We start from the raw sequence: 18040 nt of genomic DNA on the forward strand, positions 1-18040 counted from the left end.
CCTCTTGTTCCCTTGAGGGTTCTCGTTTAGATCTTCTTTCTCAATAGTTTTCCTCGCGAAGAGTGTGACCAATTCATTCGTATTTTCTTTGTCTCATTTGTAGTTATGTTTCTTCTCTTTTTGCTCTTTCCTACAGCTCTTTATTTGTAATTGTGTTTGGCCACCAATGTTGAGAGCTCCTCTGAGGCAGCAATTAATGAAGGTTTGGAGCCTCCCTGTTATTTCTACAATTACCTTCCATATCTCTTATCCGTATAAGAGGATGCTCTTACATTACTCCGGAGTATTACATTTATAGATCTAATGTGATTTGCATAGAAATATCATGGCATCTCCATACCGTCTACAACTGTACAAAAGTGGCGTTTGCCTACTTTATGTGACTTTTACGCGTACATTAGTATCGGCACCCCCGTATGTTGATACCGTCCTGCGCAGCTATGTAAATTCTATTACAGCTTGAACTCTTTCTTCATTTATCTGTACATTTTTCTTACAAACATAATACAAGGCGTAACAAAAAAAAGTGGGCAGAACTTCTGGTATGAATTCCTAATAGGCCTATGTGTCCGGAAATGTTTGATTTCTTAGTTATAAGGCCGGTTACACACTATACCGAGAGATGTGTAATGTGAAATGTGTGCCGAGAAATGCGCGAGCGAGGCGAGACAGCTTTGTCCACACACACAGCGCCGAGAAATGTGTAATCGAACCAAGAGTGCAGAATAGAAAATAGTTGCCAGTGTCGCGCGGTAGCCATCTTAATTTTGTGGCTGCAAACCAAAACCATGTTATTATCATTTTATACAACTCGTAGAAGCTAGTGAAACGAAAGAAAATTGTGCCTTTCTTTGGTGTAATTTTTCTGGAGAAATACCGTTATTCCCTCACTATATTAAACGGCATGTAGGAAATTGTATTTCACTTTATCGCGAAACGGAATGGTACTGTTCACTTTTTCATGACCAGGAATAGCATTCTCTTCAGTCCAATAATGCAACCCTTTCATCACGAGTAGGCCTACAATGATGAAAACTGAATCCTTAATAAATTATCGTGTTGACTAGCAAGTAATACATACAGTAATATCTAATATAAAATCATATCTTTTCATTGTTAAGTATTATGTGATGTCCACACCTGTGGAGTAACGGTCAGCGCGTCTGGCCGCGAAACCAGGTGGCCCGGGTTTGAATCCCGGTCGGGGCAAGTTACCTGGTTGAGGTTTTTTCCGGGGTTTTCCCTCAACCCAATACGAGCAAATGCTGAGTAACTTTCGGTGCTGGACCCCGGACTCATTTCACCGGCATTATCACCTTCATTTCATTCAGACGCTAAATAACCTAGATGTTGATACAGCGTCGTAAAATAACCCAATAAAATAAAAAAAAATTATGTGATCATGAAGTCATAATTTCATTCGTAGCCAATATTATGTTGAATGGCATTACAAATTAGAAACCTAACCTAATTAATGTCTGATTAAATCGGTTATCTTCTTCCATATTTATTTTCTTCTTTTATTTGAAAACCTCCCCCGAATTTGGACATAACGAACAAAACTGTAAATTGATATTTCAATAGAGAGGAAAATTATTCAGGAGCATGTTTTATTAGTGCTTTATTTACTATCACAATCATTTCACTAAAAAGGGATAAACATTTATTCAGCCATTGAGTTCAATAATTTGTTATAAATAAATGCTTTAAAATTTCTTTTCCTATCTACATCACATATTTTATTAATGTGATGTTACATTCCTTTTTCCGACGACGTCTTCAATTTAGTATTATTATAGTTATCGTCTCGTGCATCATACTTATTTGTATGACACCGATAAATTTCAATGGCCGATCTGACATATTAGAACAATTTTACTGTTTTCTGAATTTAAAACAGCTGAAAAATGTTTTAGCGATATCTGTGTGTAATCATAATCGTTGACAGAGGTCGAATATGTCTTGAAAAATTCGCTGGGCTAGCGATCAGAACGAGAAATGTGTTTACCTCGCGCGAGGTGAACGAGAAACTCGTTGTAGTGTGTGATGTTCCATTTAAAACAATGCTTTCGATCTGACGCATTTCTCGGCGCACATTTCACATTACACATCTCTCGGTATAGTGTGTAACCGGCCTTAGTGTGATCAAAGTGCACTCCAGTACGTTTGTTTGCTGGAGGAGAGGAGCGAAGAAGGTTGGAGAAGAGAGAAGAAGGGGAGGAGAGAAAAGAGAAGGGGTGGAGAGGAGCGAAGAAGGCAATTTATGAATACTTAATCTAAGGAAACGTAAAGTGAATGCATAATAATAATAATAATAATAATAATAATAATAATAATAATAATAATAATAATAATAATAATAATAATAATAATATATTTAGCTTTTACATAACATTTTTAAAATTATATAATTTATAATAATTAACTCACTCCTGATAAAGCCAAAGCTTGTGCTCTGGAGGGTCCTTGGAAATGTGAAAGTAAAATTTTATACTGTATGTATACATGAAACAGCGTACATTTCAAAATGAAATAAGATTAATTAATATAAAAATGCAGGACATATTCTTAAGAGTCCATTTTTTTTGTCAGATATCAATTTTGCAAAAATAATTTGTATACATTATTTTTTTAAACAAAAATCATTCACTAATGTTAGGTGAGGATAATTATTGATAAAGGAATTCTATAGTTTTCATCCAAAATTAAAGTTATGCCTCAGACCAGATTCGGTATTACAATTAGGTTCAGTTAGTGGAAGAGAAATACGTTGTATATCTTCTTGTGGAATAAGTATGATAATTTGAAGAGTTCTTAGTTTTATTTTTGTGATATGTTAATAATATACATATAGGTATTTGTAATTATTTTTTTATGTCTAAAACTTTGAAATATATAAGATTTGTTGAATAATATAAATGCTTCCTTAAATAACTATAAATTTTCTCTTATTAAGTTGACTCACGGGTAACAGAACAGATTTTGTTAAACCTTCCTAAACTATTATTCTATACTTATTTATCACAACACTATTACCAAATATGTCCCTGCCTTAGCATCGTGGTCTTAGGCGTTATGCCGCTGATTCGAGTCTTCAAGGGGGGCAAAAATTTTATAATGAAATTTTGGGCAGTGTATGGGCCCGGTGCGCACCCAGCATCGTGATGAATTTAAGGAGATACGGTAGGTAGCGAAATCCGATTCCGCGAACTAACTATAAGAGCTGGGGAATCATCCTAATAACCACACGATACCTCCGTCGTGGTTGGATGATCGTTCACCTCTACTGTGCTATGTGGACGTGAGACCAGCAATTAGGTGGTCGGTCTTTGCCCTCTATGGATTTTTGTGTCACATATATATTGCCACATATGCGGAGGCATTTTGATTCTGAAACGAAACAGCAATCATCAGTATGGAAATATGTGGATCTCCTACATTGGAAAAGACTACCATCATTCCAGCGTGTGATATATTCATGCTGATCCTCTTCTTTGGTGCGAGAGGAATTTTTCTGCCCCAAAGGCAAAATTCCAATGAAAAATATTTGTCTAGTCTTCTTGTAGGAAACTTTAAGATGTACTAAGAAACAAACTGACTAAATTTTCCTTGAGGAATGTGGTCTATTCTTCAAGGTAACGCAAGATTACGTCAATTAACCCCACTTCTTATGCAATGTATTTGAATCATCATGTCGTTAAATAGCTGTTCAAGAGACGTACAGCGCAAGGAGACACGATTCTGCTCTTGCCGACATAGCGGAAAAGACGAGAGTTCTCCACTCCATCTCGAGGGCCGTGGTTCGAGATAAGGCATGCTTCCTCGTTCACGTCTTCCTAGTTCAGGTCGAGCACATTGATCAGGGTGGTCTGCCGCGTCCTTACTTTCCAAACATACTTGACAGGGCTGTTGCTATTTCAGAAAAAGTACCCGTACTAGAATTGGGTTCGACGTCGAACGAACGATGTCGTCAGCAATATTGACATCGAAAAGTCTCAACTTGTTCTTATCTCGCTTTAGAATTCTGTTAGCATTTTAATTAATAATTATGAAAAATTAAGTAAATTAATAAATAACACAATTACATTTATTTTTACTTTTAAACGTTTATACCAGGCCTGCACAAACAGCGCTCGACGAGCGCGCGCGCTCCTTCGGAGCGGGAGAACGGTGTTTACCGCTAGCCGAAACGGAGAGGAAGATACGCCAAAATGACATAGAGTTGCTATAGGTAGAGGAGAGGGAAACGACCACTCAGTTATCTAGTGGAGTGCAGTGTGTAGGCTTATTCTCAGAAACTAGTTTCACGTTGCTTACCTACTGCTACAGTACAGTATGGAGGAATCTAAAAGACGGAACATAACATTTAACATTTATCGATTTACAGCTCGAACTTATTGATATTCAATGTGATCTAAAGGCTAAAGATCATTTGAATAATACTACTAGCCTGGTTGAGTTTTACAAAACTAAACATTAGCAATAATATCCACGACTACACAGGCTGGCTGTGAAAATGATTGCTATGTTTGGCTCAACATTTATATTTGTGAGCAACTGTTTTCTATAATCAACTTTAATAAAGACAGACATCGAACATTTGTAACTGATGTTTCATTACGATCAGCAGGCTACTGTTCCTTTCATTCATTCATTCATTCATTCATTCATTCATTCATTCATTCATTCATTCATTCATTCATTCATTCATTCATTCATTCATTCATTCATTCATTCATTCATTCATTCATTCATTCATTCATTTATTTTATTCCATAGATCTTACATGAGCAATGAAGCTTTAAGAAAGATGTGGAACATGTCAACATTTTACAATATTACAATTACAATTTTAACAAATTTTTATAGTTTTACAATTTAGTAATTTTCTACAATTTTTACAATTTTGTACAATTTTTTTACATTTTTTTACATTTTGGCGAGATGTAGTGAGATGAGATGAGGTCCGAGGATTCGCCAAAATATTACCCGGCATTTGCCTTTTGGTGGGGGAAACCTCGGAAAAACCCAACCAGGTAATCAAATCAAAGGGGTTGATGCCAAGGACTCGCCATAGACCATCCGGCTTCAGTCCCACGGCTGGGGAAAACCTCCGAAGAAACCAAAGTCCAAAGGGGGATCCAACCCAAGCCCGAACGCAGCTCCGGATCAGCAGCCCAGCGAGTCTGTCGACTGAGCTACATCGATGGCTCTACTAAAAGTATACAATACATAGCCAATCAGATTATTAAATTTACAAACGCAAACGATCATTCATAAGTTGAGCTATATTATAATACAAAACAATTTAATTAAATTTAAGGCATAAACAATTCAACCAGTTGTGATATACAGAAATTGATAATACATATCATGCAAACTACTTCAAACACAAACAATTTATCAGTAGAGCTATAAGATTACTATTCAATTTAAAGCATATACAATTCATCGGCCAAATCTATACAAATATATACAATACAAAGTAGCATACTTTCATTAAGCTATACAAATTTGTGCAATTAATATCAACTAGATTAACTCAATTTATAATCATAAACAATTCATCAGTTGAGCTATACATATTACCATTCAATTTACAGTAGGTCTATATACAATTCATCAGTAGAGCTACACAGACTAGTAATCATTTTAAGAACATATACAATTCATCAGCCAAACTATACAAACATATACAATCAAATTAGTTCAATTTACAAACTTATTTTCGTTAAGCTATACAATTCATATGAAGTAGATTAATTCAATTTATAAGCTGAAACAATTCATCAGTTGACCTATACAGTATACTATTCAATTTACAGTACATACAATTCGTCAGTTATGCTAAACAAAAAATACAATACATAGCAAACAGATTAAGTCAATATAAAAACATATTTTAGTTGAGCTATATAAAATTGTACATGTCATTTAAGTAGAATAATTCAATTCACAAGCATAAACAATTCATCAATTGTGTAGAAGGTATGAGTATGTAGAAATTTGGTTAATTCTTTTCTGAACCTTTTCTCGTTGTTCTTCAAATCTTTAAGATAATTAGGCAGTGCATTGAAGACTGTTATGCATGAATAGCGAACTCCTTTTTTAAAACAGCTTAGACTAACAGAGGGTAGATGAAGATCTGATTTATGTCTTGTATTAAAATGATGAATGTCTTGATTAGTACTGAATTTATCTTGGTTCTTAATATACAGCATCATTAGGGAAAGAATGTATTCACAAGGTAAAGTCAAGATTTCTAAGTTTCGGAAAATATTTTTACATGAGGTCCTTTTGTGCACACCGGCCATTATTCTTATAGCTTTCTTTTGTAAAACAAAAACGTGTTTAGCTTCAGACGAGTTACCCCAGAATATTAATCCATATTTCATTACAGAGTGAAAATATGCAAAGTATGACATTTTAAGTAAGTTTATATCACCAATAGTAGATAAGGATCTTAATGCATAACAGGCAGAGCTCAATTTACGAGTAATACATTCTATATGCGTTTTCCAGTTCAAGTGATTATCCAATTCTAATCCAAGAAACTTTGTGCTTATAGATTCTTTGAGATGAGTTCCATTTAATCGAATACTGTAGGAAACCTGAGCACTATTGTGTGTACTAAATTTGATTGCACTGGTTTTATCAACATTAAGTGCTAGTTTATTTGCATGAAACCATGCATTCATTAGATTCAGCACTGTATTAGAAGTGTTTATAAAATGATCGTATTGTTTGTTTGAAATAATTACACTTGTATCATCTGCAAATAAAATTACATGGGATGAATTGTTTATGGTCAAGGCTAAATCATTAATATAAACTAGAAACAACAATGGACCTAAAATTGACCCCTGCGGAACACCATGTTTAATATTTCTAAATTCTGAATAAGTAACTTTATGACTATTTGGTACATTTATTTCTACTTTTTGTTTTCTATTTGATAAGTACGATGTAAACCAACCCAACATCTCATCTTTAATACCATAAAACTTCAATTTTTTTACTAATATACTATGGTCTACACAATCAAATGCTTTAGCCAAGTCACAAAAAATCCCACCTACATGTAGTTTCGAATTTAATGAATTTAGTATTTCATCCACCAAACTAAAAGCAGCATTCTCTGTCGATTTTTGTTTTCTAAATCCAAACTGTTCTAAAACTAATATATTGTTGGACTCCAGGTAATGATATAATCTATTATACATAACTTTCTCAAACACTTTTGAAAATGTTGTTAATAATGATATGGGTCTGTAATTAGCAATAGTACATTTATCTCCCTTTTTGTATATTGGTTTTACTATTGAATATTTGAGTCTTTCTGGAAAAATACCACATTGCATTGACAAATTGCATAGATAGCTTAACGGAGGGGATAATATTTCAGAACAAGCTTTCAGAACTTTACTTGGAATTTCATCATATCCAGAGGAATATTTTGTTTTTAGTTGTTTTATCACATGCATGATTTCTGCTGCGGTAGTGGGAATAAATTTGAGACCTAAAAACTCAGTGTTAAATGCATCAGTTAGGTAACCAAGTGCAGCATCTTCTGCACAATCTTGAATGTTTAAGTTCTGAATAATATTTATATAGAAGTCGTTAAAATGATTTGCAATTGATTTTGGGTTATCTATTTTACTATCATTGATTTTAATGCAAGTAATACTTTCACTCTTTGAATATCGATTAGTTTCATTTTTAATAATATCCCAAATAGTTTTAATCTTATTATCTGAATTTTGTATTTTTTCATTCAGATACATTTTCTTTGCATCTTTTATAACTTTTGTCAAAGTTTTACAGTAATTCTTGTAGTAATTAAGAACATGAGGATCATCACTATTCCTACTCATTAAATATAGATTCCTTTTTCTAGCACATGATATTTTAATTCCCTGAGTTATCCAACAGCATAAAACCTCGCTTTGATGTACTGATAAATAAAATATAACAAACTGATATTGTACATTTAAGTAGCTATAGAATTTCTATTACTTTGTAAAATAAATATTTCTTTATTAATTAATAATAGTCCAATATAGTTCTGCAAACAGTGAACGGGAATTAGTTTCATAAGCACTTGTAATGGTACTTCCTTTTGTGTATATTTTGTACGAGATCACCCCTTCTTTCAGTCCATCCTTATACAGAGCGCAGCTAATATCTGCATTCCGCTCATGAGCTGTGAGCCGGCTCGGAGAGCGCAAACCTTGTGCAGGCCTGGTTTATACAGCCAATATATTTTCATCATTCTTCTATGCGCCTTTCTTTTTCTCTTTGTCGAAGATTGTTTTTGCCTCCGAAAACAATCGCCCTTCTGACACGGATGCTTCCGCAATATCTCTTCGTCTACAGTGAAACCTCTCCTAACGGACACCTCCAAGATACGAACACTCCTCATATACGGACAGATTGTTATGTCCCTTCGATGTCCATAAATGAGAGGTTTTACCGTATTTGGAACTTCTGATTTAAATTCGATCCACTACTGAGTATGAAGTAACGCCAAGTTCATCTAATTGAGTAATTAATAGTCAGCAGTTTTGTAGTGACTATAGTAAAGTTGTCAAATAGAAAAAGAAGAACTCACTGGTATTAAAAAGAAAGATAATCGTATTAAACGGTTACTATTTTGCCAATATTCTTTTCGCAATACAGTAATATTAAAAATAAGCTATCAGTGCCAGTATCGCAATAAAATAAACTCATAGTTGTCGTCGTCGTCATCATCATCATCATCATCATCATCATCATCATCATCATCATCATCATCATCATCATCATCGAATTTAGGCTCAGGACTATTAAGGCCTGTTCTTGCCGATCACAAGTTTTTTAAGTTGGTTATTTAACGACGCTGTATCAACTACGAGGTTATTTAACGTCGATGAGATTGGTGATAGCGAGATTGTATTTGGCGAGATGAGGCCGAGGATTCGCCATAGATTACCTGGCATGCACCTTACGGTTGGGGAAAACCTCGGAAAAACCCAACCAGGTAATCAGCCCAAGCGGGGATCGAAACCGCGCCCGAGCGCAACTTCAGACCGGCAGGTAAGCGCCTTAACCGACTGAGCCACGCCGGTGGTCACAAGTTGTTTCTGGCCAGTGTTGCCACTTCAGTGGTTTCCCAAATAGATCTGGTGGTTTTCTGTCCTAGCGGGTAAAATTTATAAAATTTGTATTGGTGATATGGGGATTTAGCGATGTTGTTAGCCAATGTAGCTGCGAAATAATCTCAATTTACATTGGTAATAAATCAATTTAGTGACTTATGCACTATTTTAAAGCGGGTTTTCAAGAATCGAATTGGCAACAATGCTTATGATCTTTCCAATTCTGTTTCGGTCTTTCCAGATCTCTGCAGCCACTTTGCTGATATGAAATTAATAAATATAGAACAAGATGTTTCATCGTCCTGTGCAAAAGGTTGTTGATATTTTGTGATATTATGCATCATGTTTGAAATGTGTGATATTTTACGGATTTCATCATTTCGTTGTCTGTCCAGCTTAGCGTGTCCCAATAATGGCCGAAAAAATCTTCATTTGCGTAGTTTATAGATTTTTCTTATACGGTATTTTCGATAGAGAACCGAAATTTCATTGCTCTAACTTGATTTTAAAGTTATATTATGCAAACATAGTACTTGTGATCATTTGTTTTTCAAAATGTTTCCTTATTCCATTTAATTGATTATACCTATTATTACAAATATGTATGACTATATCAGTAGATCCTAGAAGTTTATAAACTAGAATTGAAGGGTAAAATTATACAAGAAGAAATTACCTTTAGATATTTAAGAATTGAGATACTGTATCAAATTATAGTAACAGTGAGCAGGAAGTAAGATATCATTATTATTATTATTATTATTATTATTATTATTATTATTATTATTATTATTATTATTATTATTATTAGAGGAAGTTTTACTAATATGGAATATCATTTAGTTTTTTTTCGTTTTGGAAGCTACATACATGTTTTGAATACTGAACGTCCTGACTTAGAAGTTCGTGAGATATTATAAAATGTTCTAAAAAAATAATTTGCTCAAAATCTAACATATTTCCTTCATAAAAATAGAGATAGAAATATGGAATACTATTAACTAGCTATAAGAGTAACAAAATTGAAAAGTCAAAATGGTCTCTACTAAGAAAAGCATTCAGCATCTTCTTTAGAAGGTGTTGTCCCAACCGTAGCAGTTCAAAAATTACTCAACAGATGGCAGATGACTGCAAGTAAGACATTGAGCTGTATGTTGAAATCACTAAGAAATAGTGATGGTGCAGTGAGTAAATCTTCTCTTGATCATTGTTTGTTTCATTGGTTAATGAATAGTTCACTCACTGGAGTGAAAGTGATTTTTTAATCATCGGTGAAAAATCGCTGCTAGTGATTTTTTCTTCCATCTCTACTGCAAACTAACACATTCCCACGAAAGAGAGTATCAGTGTGTAGTAATATGAAAGGCTTCTACTAGAATACAACACGTCTCAGGTCGTATATATGTATGGATTTCATATTTGTACCCTTATTTCATATTTGTAACACTTCTTCTATTATTATTATTATTATTATTATTATTATTATTATTATTATTATTATTATTATTACATACAGCCAGGAAAGTGACATAAAATATAGAATTCAGAAAGGTAGATCGGCAATAGCTATGTTAAATGGGGTTTGGTGGGATAAGACAATAACAATTGAAACAAAACTATCTATAAATCTATAATAAAGAGTACTATAACATATGGGGCGGAAACGTGGCATTTAAACATGAATCTGAGATTGAAACTCCTCTCCACTGAAATGCATTGTTTTAGATGTTCCACTAGACATTCTAAATTGGAAAAAATTCGAAACACAACCATTAGACAAGAAATGGGAGTTAATAGTACATTGTTAGATTTCGTTAGCTACAAGCAATTAGAATGGTATGGCCACGTACTTAGAATGCCAGAAACAAGATTGCCCAGACAGATTTTGGAATGGATTCCGCCAGGAAGAGGAAAGAGGGGAAGACCAAGGAAAACCTGGATGGACGGTATAAGAATTGGAATGAAGGAGAGAGGCTTGGAAGAATGGGATTGGGAGGCAAGAGAAGAATGGAGGAAGAAGATAAGAATTTAAACAATTCGGATACAGAAAGATGTAGTTTACATTGAAACCCTGTTAATAAAATTATTATTATTAATATTATTATTATTATTATTATTATTATTATTATTATTATTATTATTATTTTGTATTCTTCTCCTGACATAATTAGGAACATTAAATCCAGACGTTTGAGATGGGCAGGGCATGTAGCACGAATGGGCGAATCCAGAAATGCATATAGAGTGTTAGTTGGGAGGCCGGAGGGAAAAAGATCTTTAGGGAGGCCCAGACGTAGATGGGAAGATAATATTAAAATGGATTTGAGGAAGGTGGGATATGATGATAGAGACTGGATTAATCTTGCTCAGGATAGGGACCAATGGCGGGCTTATGTGAGGGCGGCAATGAACCTCCGGGTTCCTTAAAAGCCAGTAATTAAGTATTATTATTATTATTATTATTATTTTATTATTATTATTATTATTATTATTATTATTATTATTATTATCATCGTCTTCATTATTATTAAAGTAAAATAAGCCGCAGAATGTCTCAATGATACTACTTGGAGAAATAAATTGAAAATTGAAGGACTCAGAGCCAATTACAAAATGAGTAAATAAGAATTGAAGTTAAGAGGATCCTGACAAAAATTATTGGTTTCACAATTTATTTTAATTGGTCTACATTGAATAAATACAAAAAATATCATGAATCTATAACAACAATGTATAGTTTCGAAAAAAGGCTTAATAATGAGCAATACAAAATTGTGGGTTGGTCGCCTTTGGCTCTGAGCCCTTCAATTGAAACCAAAATTAGAATCTACAATACTATATTAATATATTATGTTATTAGCCTATATATCAGCGGAAATAAGCCCAGATACCGTAACACCAAAAAGATTATTGGAATCAGTGGAAATTAAGTACTAGTAACATAGTAAAGTTTCAGGAGAAACTCCGATTGATAGACAAAGAAGAGACACCACAAGGAAAACATGAAATGTGGGCAAGATTAATGGATAATATATAGAAAAAAAACAGAAATGGAATGATCATATGAAAAGGATGGGTAGAAAAAATAGGACAGTTAAAATCACAAGGAATAATCTACGAATAGGTAAAAATAAATAGAACTAACCCAGAATATGGCATGGCACAGAACTGAAGAAGAATAGACTTTATGTCTGTAATGGAAGAATGAAGCAGAATAAGAATTTTGATGTCAATGTAATTTCTATGCCCGGAAATTAAGTGACAAAGATAGTTAAGCTCGGAGTAATTTTGCATGAATATTCCTTCAATTTCTATTTTTACTAAGATTAAATTCTTTCCGAAAAATCCCATGGATTTAGTTGTTATTAAGACGGTTTCCACATCGTACTTTCTGGCAATTTTTGAGTGGAATTCGTTGATTATAAATTGTGCTCTGTGACCGGAAATAGAAGTGATATATTGTGTTAAATACGAAGAGTAAAATATCTATACAAAAATTCCGTATCGAAAAAGTATCGTTTCAGTAATAACGCAGCATCCATATAACAATCTGAATTGAAAATATAAGGAAGACGGGCTTCGAGCAGCTCTGCCAGTCTGCAGCAGCGTTGTCACACAAACAATATTATCGCTTCGTTTCTTTGCGTCGCTTGTTTTCTTTTGAGTTCATCGCAGCATGCCTTTATTTGTTCTTTTGTGCTTGTTTATGCTTTGTCTACACTCTGTTGTACTTTTCTTCTTTTTGTGTGCAAAATTCATTTGGTTTCTGTCTCCTCTGCTTTGAATACTCTTTTCATTATGTCATCATGTGACAAACACGGGATTGTATGAGTCTTGATATTTAACCAACTTCAGCACACATCGGCGTCAACTGCAGATATTTTCATGGTTATTTACTTTTTGGGAAGTTCTCAGTAGGATTGCGATGGAGTCTGTGCAGTAGGCCTAGTTGCCTTTTCTACTAATGGTAATAAACATGATTATTAATAGGGAACATTCATGGACTTAATTCTCCGTCAAAAGTGATTTACCTTAATAAACAATTGAAGAGTGCGATCTCAAAACGCATTCAGTCCATTTTTATGAAAGGACTGGGCTAGTTTTTTTATCTACCGGTCTACGAACTGAGCGAGTTTTCAAGTAACATGCACAATGACAAACTTTTAAACATTTATTTTTTTTTTAATTATTTTATTGGGTTATTTCACGACGCTGTATCAACATCTAGGTTATTTAGCGTCTGAATGATATGAAGGTGATAATGCCGGTGAAATGAGTCCGGGGTCCAGCACCGAAAGTTACCCAGCATTTGCTCGCGTTGAGTTGAGGGAAAACCCCTGAAAAAACCTCAACCAGGTAACTTGCCCCGACCGGGATTCGAACCCGGGCCACCTGGTTTCGCAGCCAGAAGCGCTGACCGTTACTCCACAGGTGTGGACACTTTTAAACAAGATGTGGCTTTGTTTTAGAACAAATCAAGCTTAAAATAGATATAATGATATAGGTCTCAAAAAGAAATTTACATAATATACAGAGTGTCCCAAATTAATGTATATATTTCCTCCTCGTCCCGTCCCGTGATCACTTTGATCACATTTCCGTCCCCCTCGCGTATGTGGTACCTTAGAGGTTACGTCCATTTTCGGTTTTCCCCTTCAAAATTTTCTAAAGCTCCTTCAGTGGAGCAGCGTAACCCGGAGTGAGACTAGTGGCCAACAGGCTTGGAGTTCACATATTTAGTTTCTTGCAGCCCCGAACGCCTTGCAAGGACGCGTTTTGCGTACCTTTTAAATTTGTCCTCCCAATTCTCCTCTTTCAATTAAATTCAATTCAATTGATGTATACCTCTTTGAAGTACTATTTCACAGCAAATAAATGAAATAGAAATACGATTTTTGCAGTTTACGATTCAGAAGGCAGTGGAAAGCATGGAAACATGTTCATCTGTTTATAAACAAACATGGCGGTACAATTATCGTTCGATGAACGTAAGTGGATACGGAAATGTTATTTGAAAGTGGAGAATGTTGTTGAGGTTCAACGACGTTGGAGGGTTGAATTTGGAACACAACCACCAACAAGGTTAACTATCACAAAAATCCGAGACAAATTTGAAGTTGACGGAACGATGCAAAATGTGTTTAAAGGGCGGTATGAGAAATGCCTGTTATTATTCGGTGGAGAAGCTTTTGTCATCTAGTCTGAAGTAAAAAAAAAACTGAAAGTTAGAATTTATAAAACAGTTATATTACCGGTTGTTCTATATAGTTGTGAAACTTGGACTCTCATTTTGAGAGAGGAACAGAGATTAAGGGTCTTTGAGAATAAGGTTCTTAGGAAAATATTTGGGGCTAAAGGAGATGAAGTTATAGACGATTGGAGAAAGTTACACAACGCAGAACTGCACGTATTGTATTCTTCACTTGACATAATTAGGAACATTAAATCCAGACGTTTGAGATGGGCAGGGCATATAGCACGTATGGGCGAATCCAGAAATTCATATAGCCGTGGAAAGATTCATCATGTCATGCTTGAAGTTTTTCTTGAGAAAGATAAATGCGGTAACTTCCCGTTACTTTCCGCACACCACTCTCTCTTTCGCATCTTAAAAGATCCCAGCCGCTCCTCTGTAGGCTAGCCGAAGTTCTGGGGATGCTATTAAATGTAGATCGAACGAAATTACATTTACGCTTTACGTGGGGAAACAGGAGGACAGCTATAAAAATACAAATACCGCATTTTCTATCATAAATGTCACTAAGGATCTTTTCAATGTAAATTCCAAGGCCTAATCGGAACTCAAACCCCGACTTCCATCGAGACAGACCAAAGATCTAGACCATTCAGCTATCGCAGACACTAACGTTGCTGAGCAAACATAGAAACTTGTTACTACCAGAATTAGCTGTGTCTTTAGAAGTTTCAGAGGACAGAACTCATTGTAGTAACCAAATGAGGAAAAGTGTTTGTGCAAGAAAGGTGTCAAATGATATCAATCAAGATCGAAAAACAAATCGAACGAAAATATGTTGTCTCCTGATAATTTGTGGTTTCCTATTAGCATCATCACATTTAATGACATTTTGTTCATGAAAAGAGGAAGATGTTTTCAGTACGGACACGTGCAGATCCTCCTATATCCAGAGAGATTCGCATTAATCTTTCAGCTGAAATGTTGCTGATTCTGTACTCTGACGTCAGAAAGAAATTTTTTGTAGCACTGATGCCCCAGGGATAAATGTCAGTGTGAAGTATTGTGCTATCCACCTTTGAAGAGAAAGGGAATGCTGAATCTTTTTCCTAGAAAAGTGGTTTCTCCATCAAGATAACACAAGGCCACATAAAGCTGAAGATGCAGCGAGAGCTCTTACCGAAATCGGTGGAACATCTGCATATAGCCTAGATTTAGGACATTACGGTTTTTAGACATTTCAAAATGAAATTGTATTACGAGTCAAGTATTTTCGAAGTGATCAAGAAGCGGTTTTTGCCTCCTACGCTATTTTATTGAAGGTGACGAAAAATAGTGTGCAGATTATGTTTCGGAACTGGATAGTATGTTGTAAGAAGCGTTTTTGTTCCCAACTCCAAAAAAAAATAAAAAAAAATAAAAAAATAAAAGGATGATATTATTATAGTGTAAAAAACTGTAATTCTGAACAAATAAAATAAAATCCACGAGAATATAATAATTTGTAACCATCATTGTAACACTTCTCATCTTAGAGTAATTTATTAATCTTTATTGATAGACCAACGAATATTGTCTCTGAAACGCCATTTGTCACATGAAAAACTTGTGTCCTTCGTTTTCAGGGTAGTATTATTTGTGGTCTGGAAGAGTCGCTTATTCTTTTGCATCCTGTGTTGAGATCAAATTTCCAAAATTTTTCGAAACCACCCACAGATTCTCGCTCGAGACATGAAACATTTATTCTGTTTGGTCCACTATTCTTGACTATCCCGAAACACTAACACTTGCTATGGCTGAGCTATCAGACTTTCGGCTTGTCACGAAGACCTAACCTACGAAGACGTAGGTGGTGTGTATTATACAATCTCAGAATTGCCTTGTCAGTAGATGCCGCATGTTGAATCTCCCGTCTGAAGGCAAGTTGAACTCTCAGTAAACTCCGTGTGCTATGGTATTCCAATACACACCAACTACGTTCCTGTGAGTTTTACATAACTCTCTAAATGCTGCAGAATTCACACTGAGTTGAAATGTAAATATTCACACCATTTAACACAATTTTTTCTATCCAAAAATGTCATAATGACAAGCGAAGGAGCGAGAAGAGCATCTTGTAGGGCTCTGAGTTCTGAATTCACGACTTGCCTACGTCTGTGTTCATTACGCAACGGAGTGGGCCATGAAAATTTTAGCTCTCCTTGGCAACGGTTTGTTGTTAATTGATTTGTATCTTTCTTACTAGAAATAAAACTGTTCCTGAGTTTGTTTTACTTATTATATTGTATTCACACTACAATCTTTTTTCTTATGGTGCCATCTATTGTTTTCCGCCAACAATTACAATTACAAGTCCTCTAACATTCTTTGAGCCGTTCTTTCTAGTGGCATCGGTTGAATTTCGTAATACGCATAGTTACAAAATTATAGCAGTTTATAATCACGGAATGTTTCTGTGGACACAGTGTAAGATGTGCCGAAAACTAAACTTACATAATAATAATAATAATAATAATAATAATAATAATAATAATAATAATAATAATAATAATAATAGCATTTTTCTGCAGTTTACAGAATGATTACCTTGCAATACAAATTGAGAATTAAAACACACATAGTTATATAAAATGTATAGGCTAAACAACTTTTTTGAAGACATGAATGGCGTTTAAGGAGTTAGGTACAGCTTACAGCAGCAAAATTTTTGCCATTACTGTATCTTGTACAGTAATGAAAATTGGTATGTGTAAAACACTGTCCTTCTGCTATATGAAAAAAGTATTTTTACGTTTCAAAAAAAATACTTATATATATATATATATTTTTTTTTTTTCCAAATTAAGAATGGTGGCAGTTCACTGCGCAGTGATGAAGCGTTTCCCTCATAACTCATAAAATTGTTAACTTTTACATGTTCTCTCTCTTTTATTTTATTGCTGAAACTCATGTTTACAATATCGTGCTCTTTCAACTATATTCCTTAATAAATAATAATATTTTTTTTATTTTGTGTTAGAAGAAAATACTGATATTTGACCATTTTAAATGAATTTATTTTTCATCAGACAATCTATCAAAGGTAGAGAAGTGATCTTTCATCATATTGTGGATATGACACGTATAAATACACACAAAAAATTTCATCACAGAATGTTGGATAATTTTTGAGTTGTGTGGGAAACGCTTCATCACTGCACAGTGAACTGAATTTTGAAAAGAAAAAATGTAAATATTTTTTTAAATCGTAAAAATATTTGTTTCATATAGCAGAAGGACAGTGTTTTAAACATACCAATTTTCATTACTGTACAAGATACAGTAATGGAGAAAAAAATGTTGAATATTTCCAAAATTTTACTGCTGTAAGCTGTACTTAACCCCTTAATAGCCAATATTAATAAAATTTGTTCTCCGAAATAGTCTGGTCCAACATTCATAAAAAGGTCACAAATTGTCACTTTGGCCGTGTTTGTATGGTATCCGTTGTTAGCATAGCAATGGAGCGACGGGTTAAGGTGTGTACTGTGTTGTTTATTGTGGCTGTCTGTTTTCTTCCAGAGGAGAATGGCGTCAAGTCAACGATCCCGGACAAGCCCATAGACCTGAAGAACTACACCAAGCTGTGCGACCTGCGCCGCAAGTTCCCCGTGCTCTACCGCGTCGAGTTCCAGGTGAGACCACAACAGACATTCTGTATAAATACATG

At 34.5% G+C, this 18040-nt stretch overlaps 1 protein-coding gene across 1 annotated transcript in view; it reads left to right on the top strand.

Annotated features, from left to right (window-relative positions):
- The window catches only part of Ptp36E (protein tyrosine phosphatase 36E), a 285603-nt gene that overhangs the window by 182011 nt on the left and 85552 nt on the right, over positions 1 to 18040 (top strand). The window contains exon 3 of the mRNA XM_069827025.1: positions 17893 to 18005. Within this exon, the coding sequence (XP_069683126.1) occupies positions 17893 to 18005 (113 nt within the window). The remainder of the gene's footprint in view (positions 1 to 17892; positions 18006 to 18040) is intronic.

This window comes from Periplaneta americana, chromosome 5 (assembly GCF_040183065.1).
Source record: "Periplaneta americana isolate PAMFEO1 chromosome 5, P.americana_PAMFEO1_priV1, whole genome shotgun sequence".
Taxonomy (NCBI): domain Eukaryota; kingdom Metazoa; phylum Arthropoda; class Insecta; order Blattodea; family Blattidae; genus Periplaneta; species Periplaneta americana.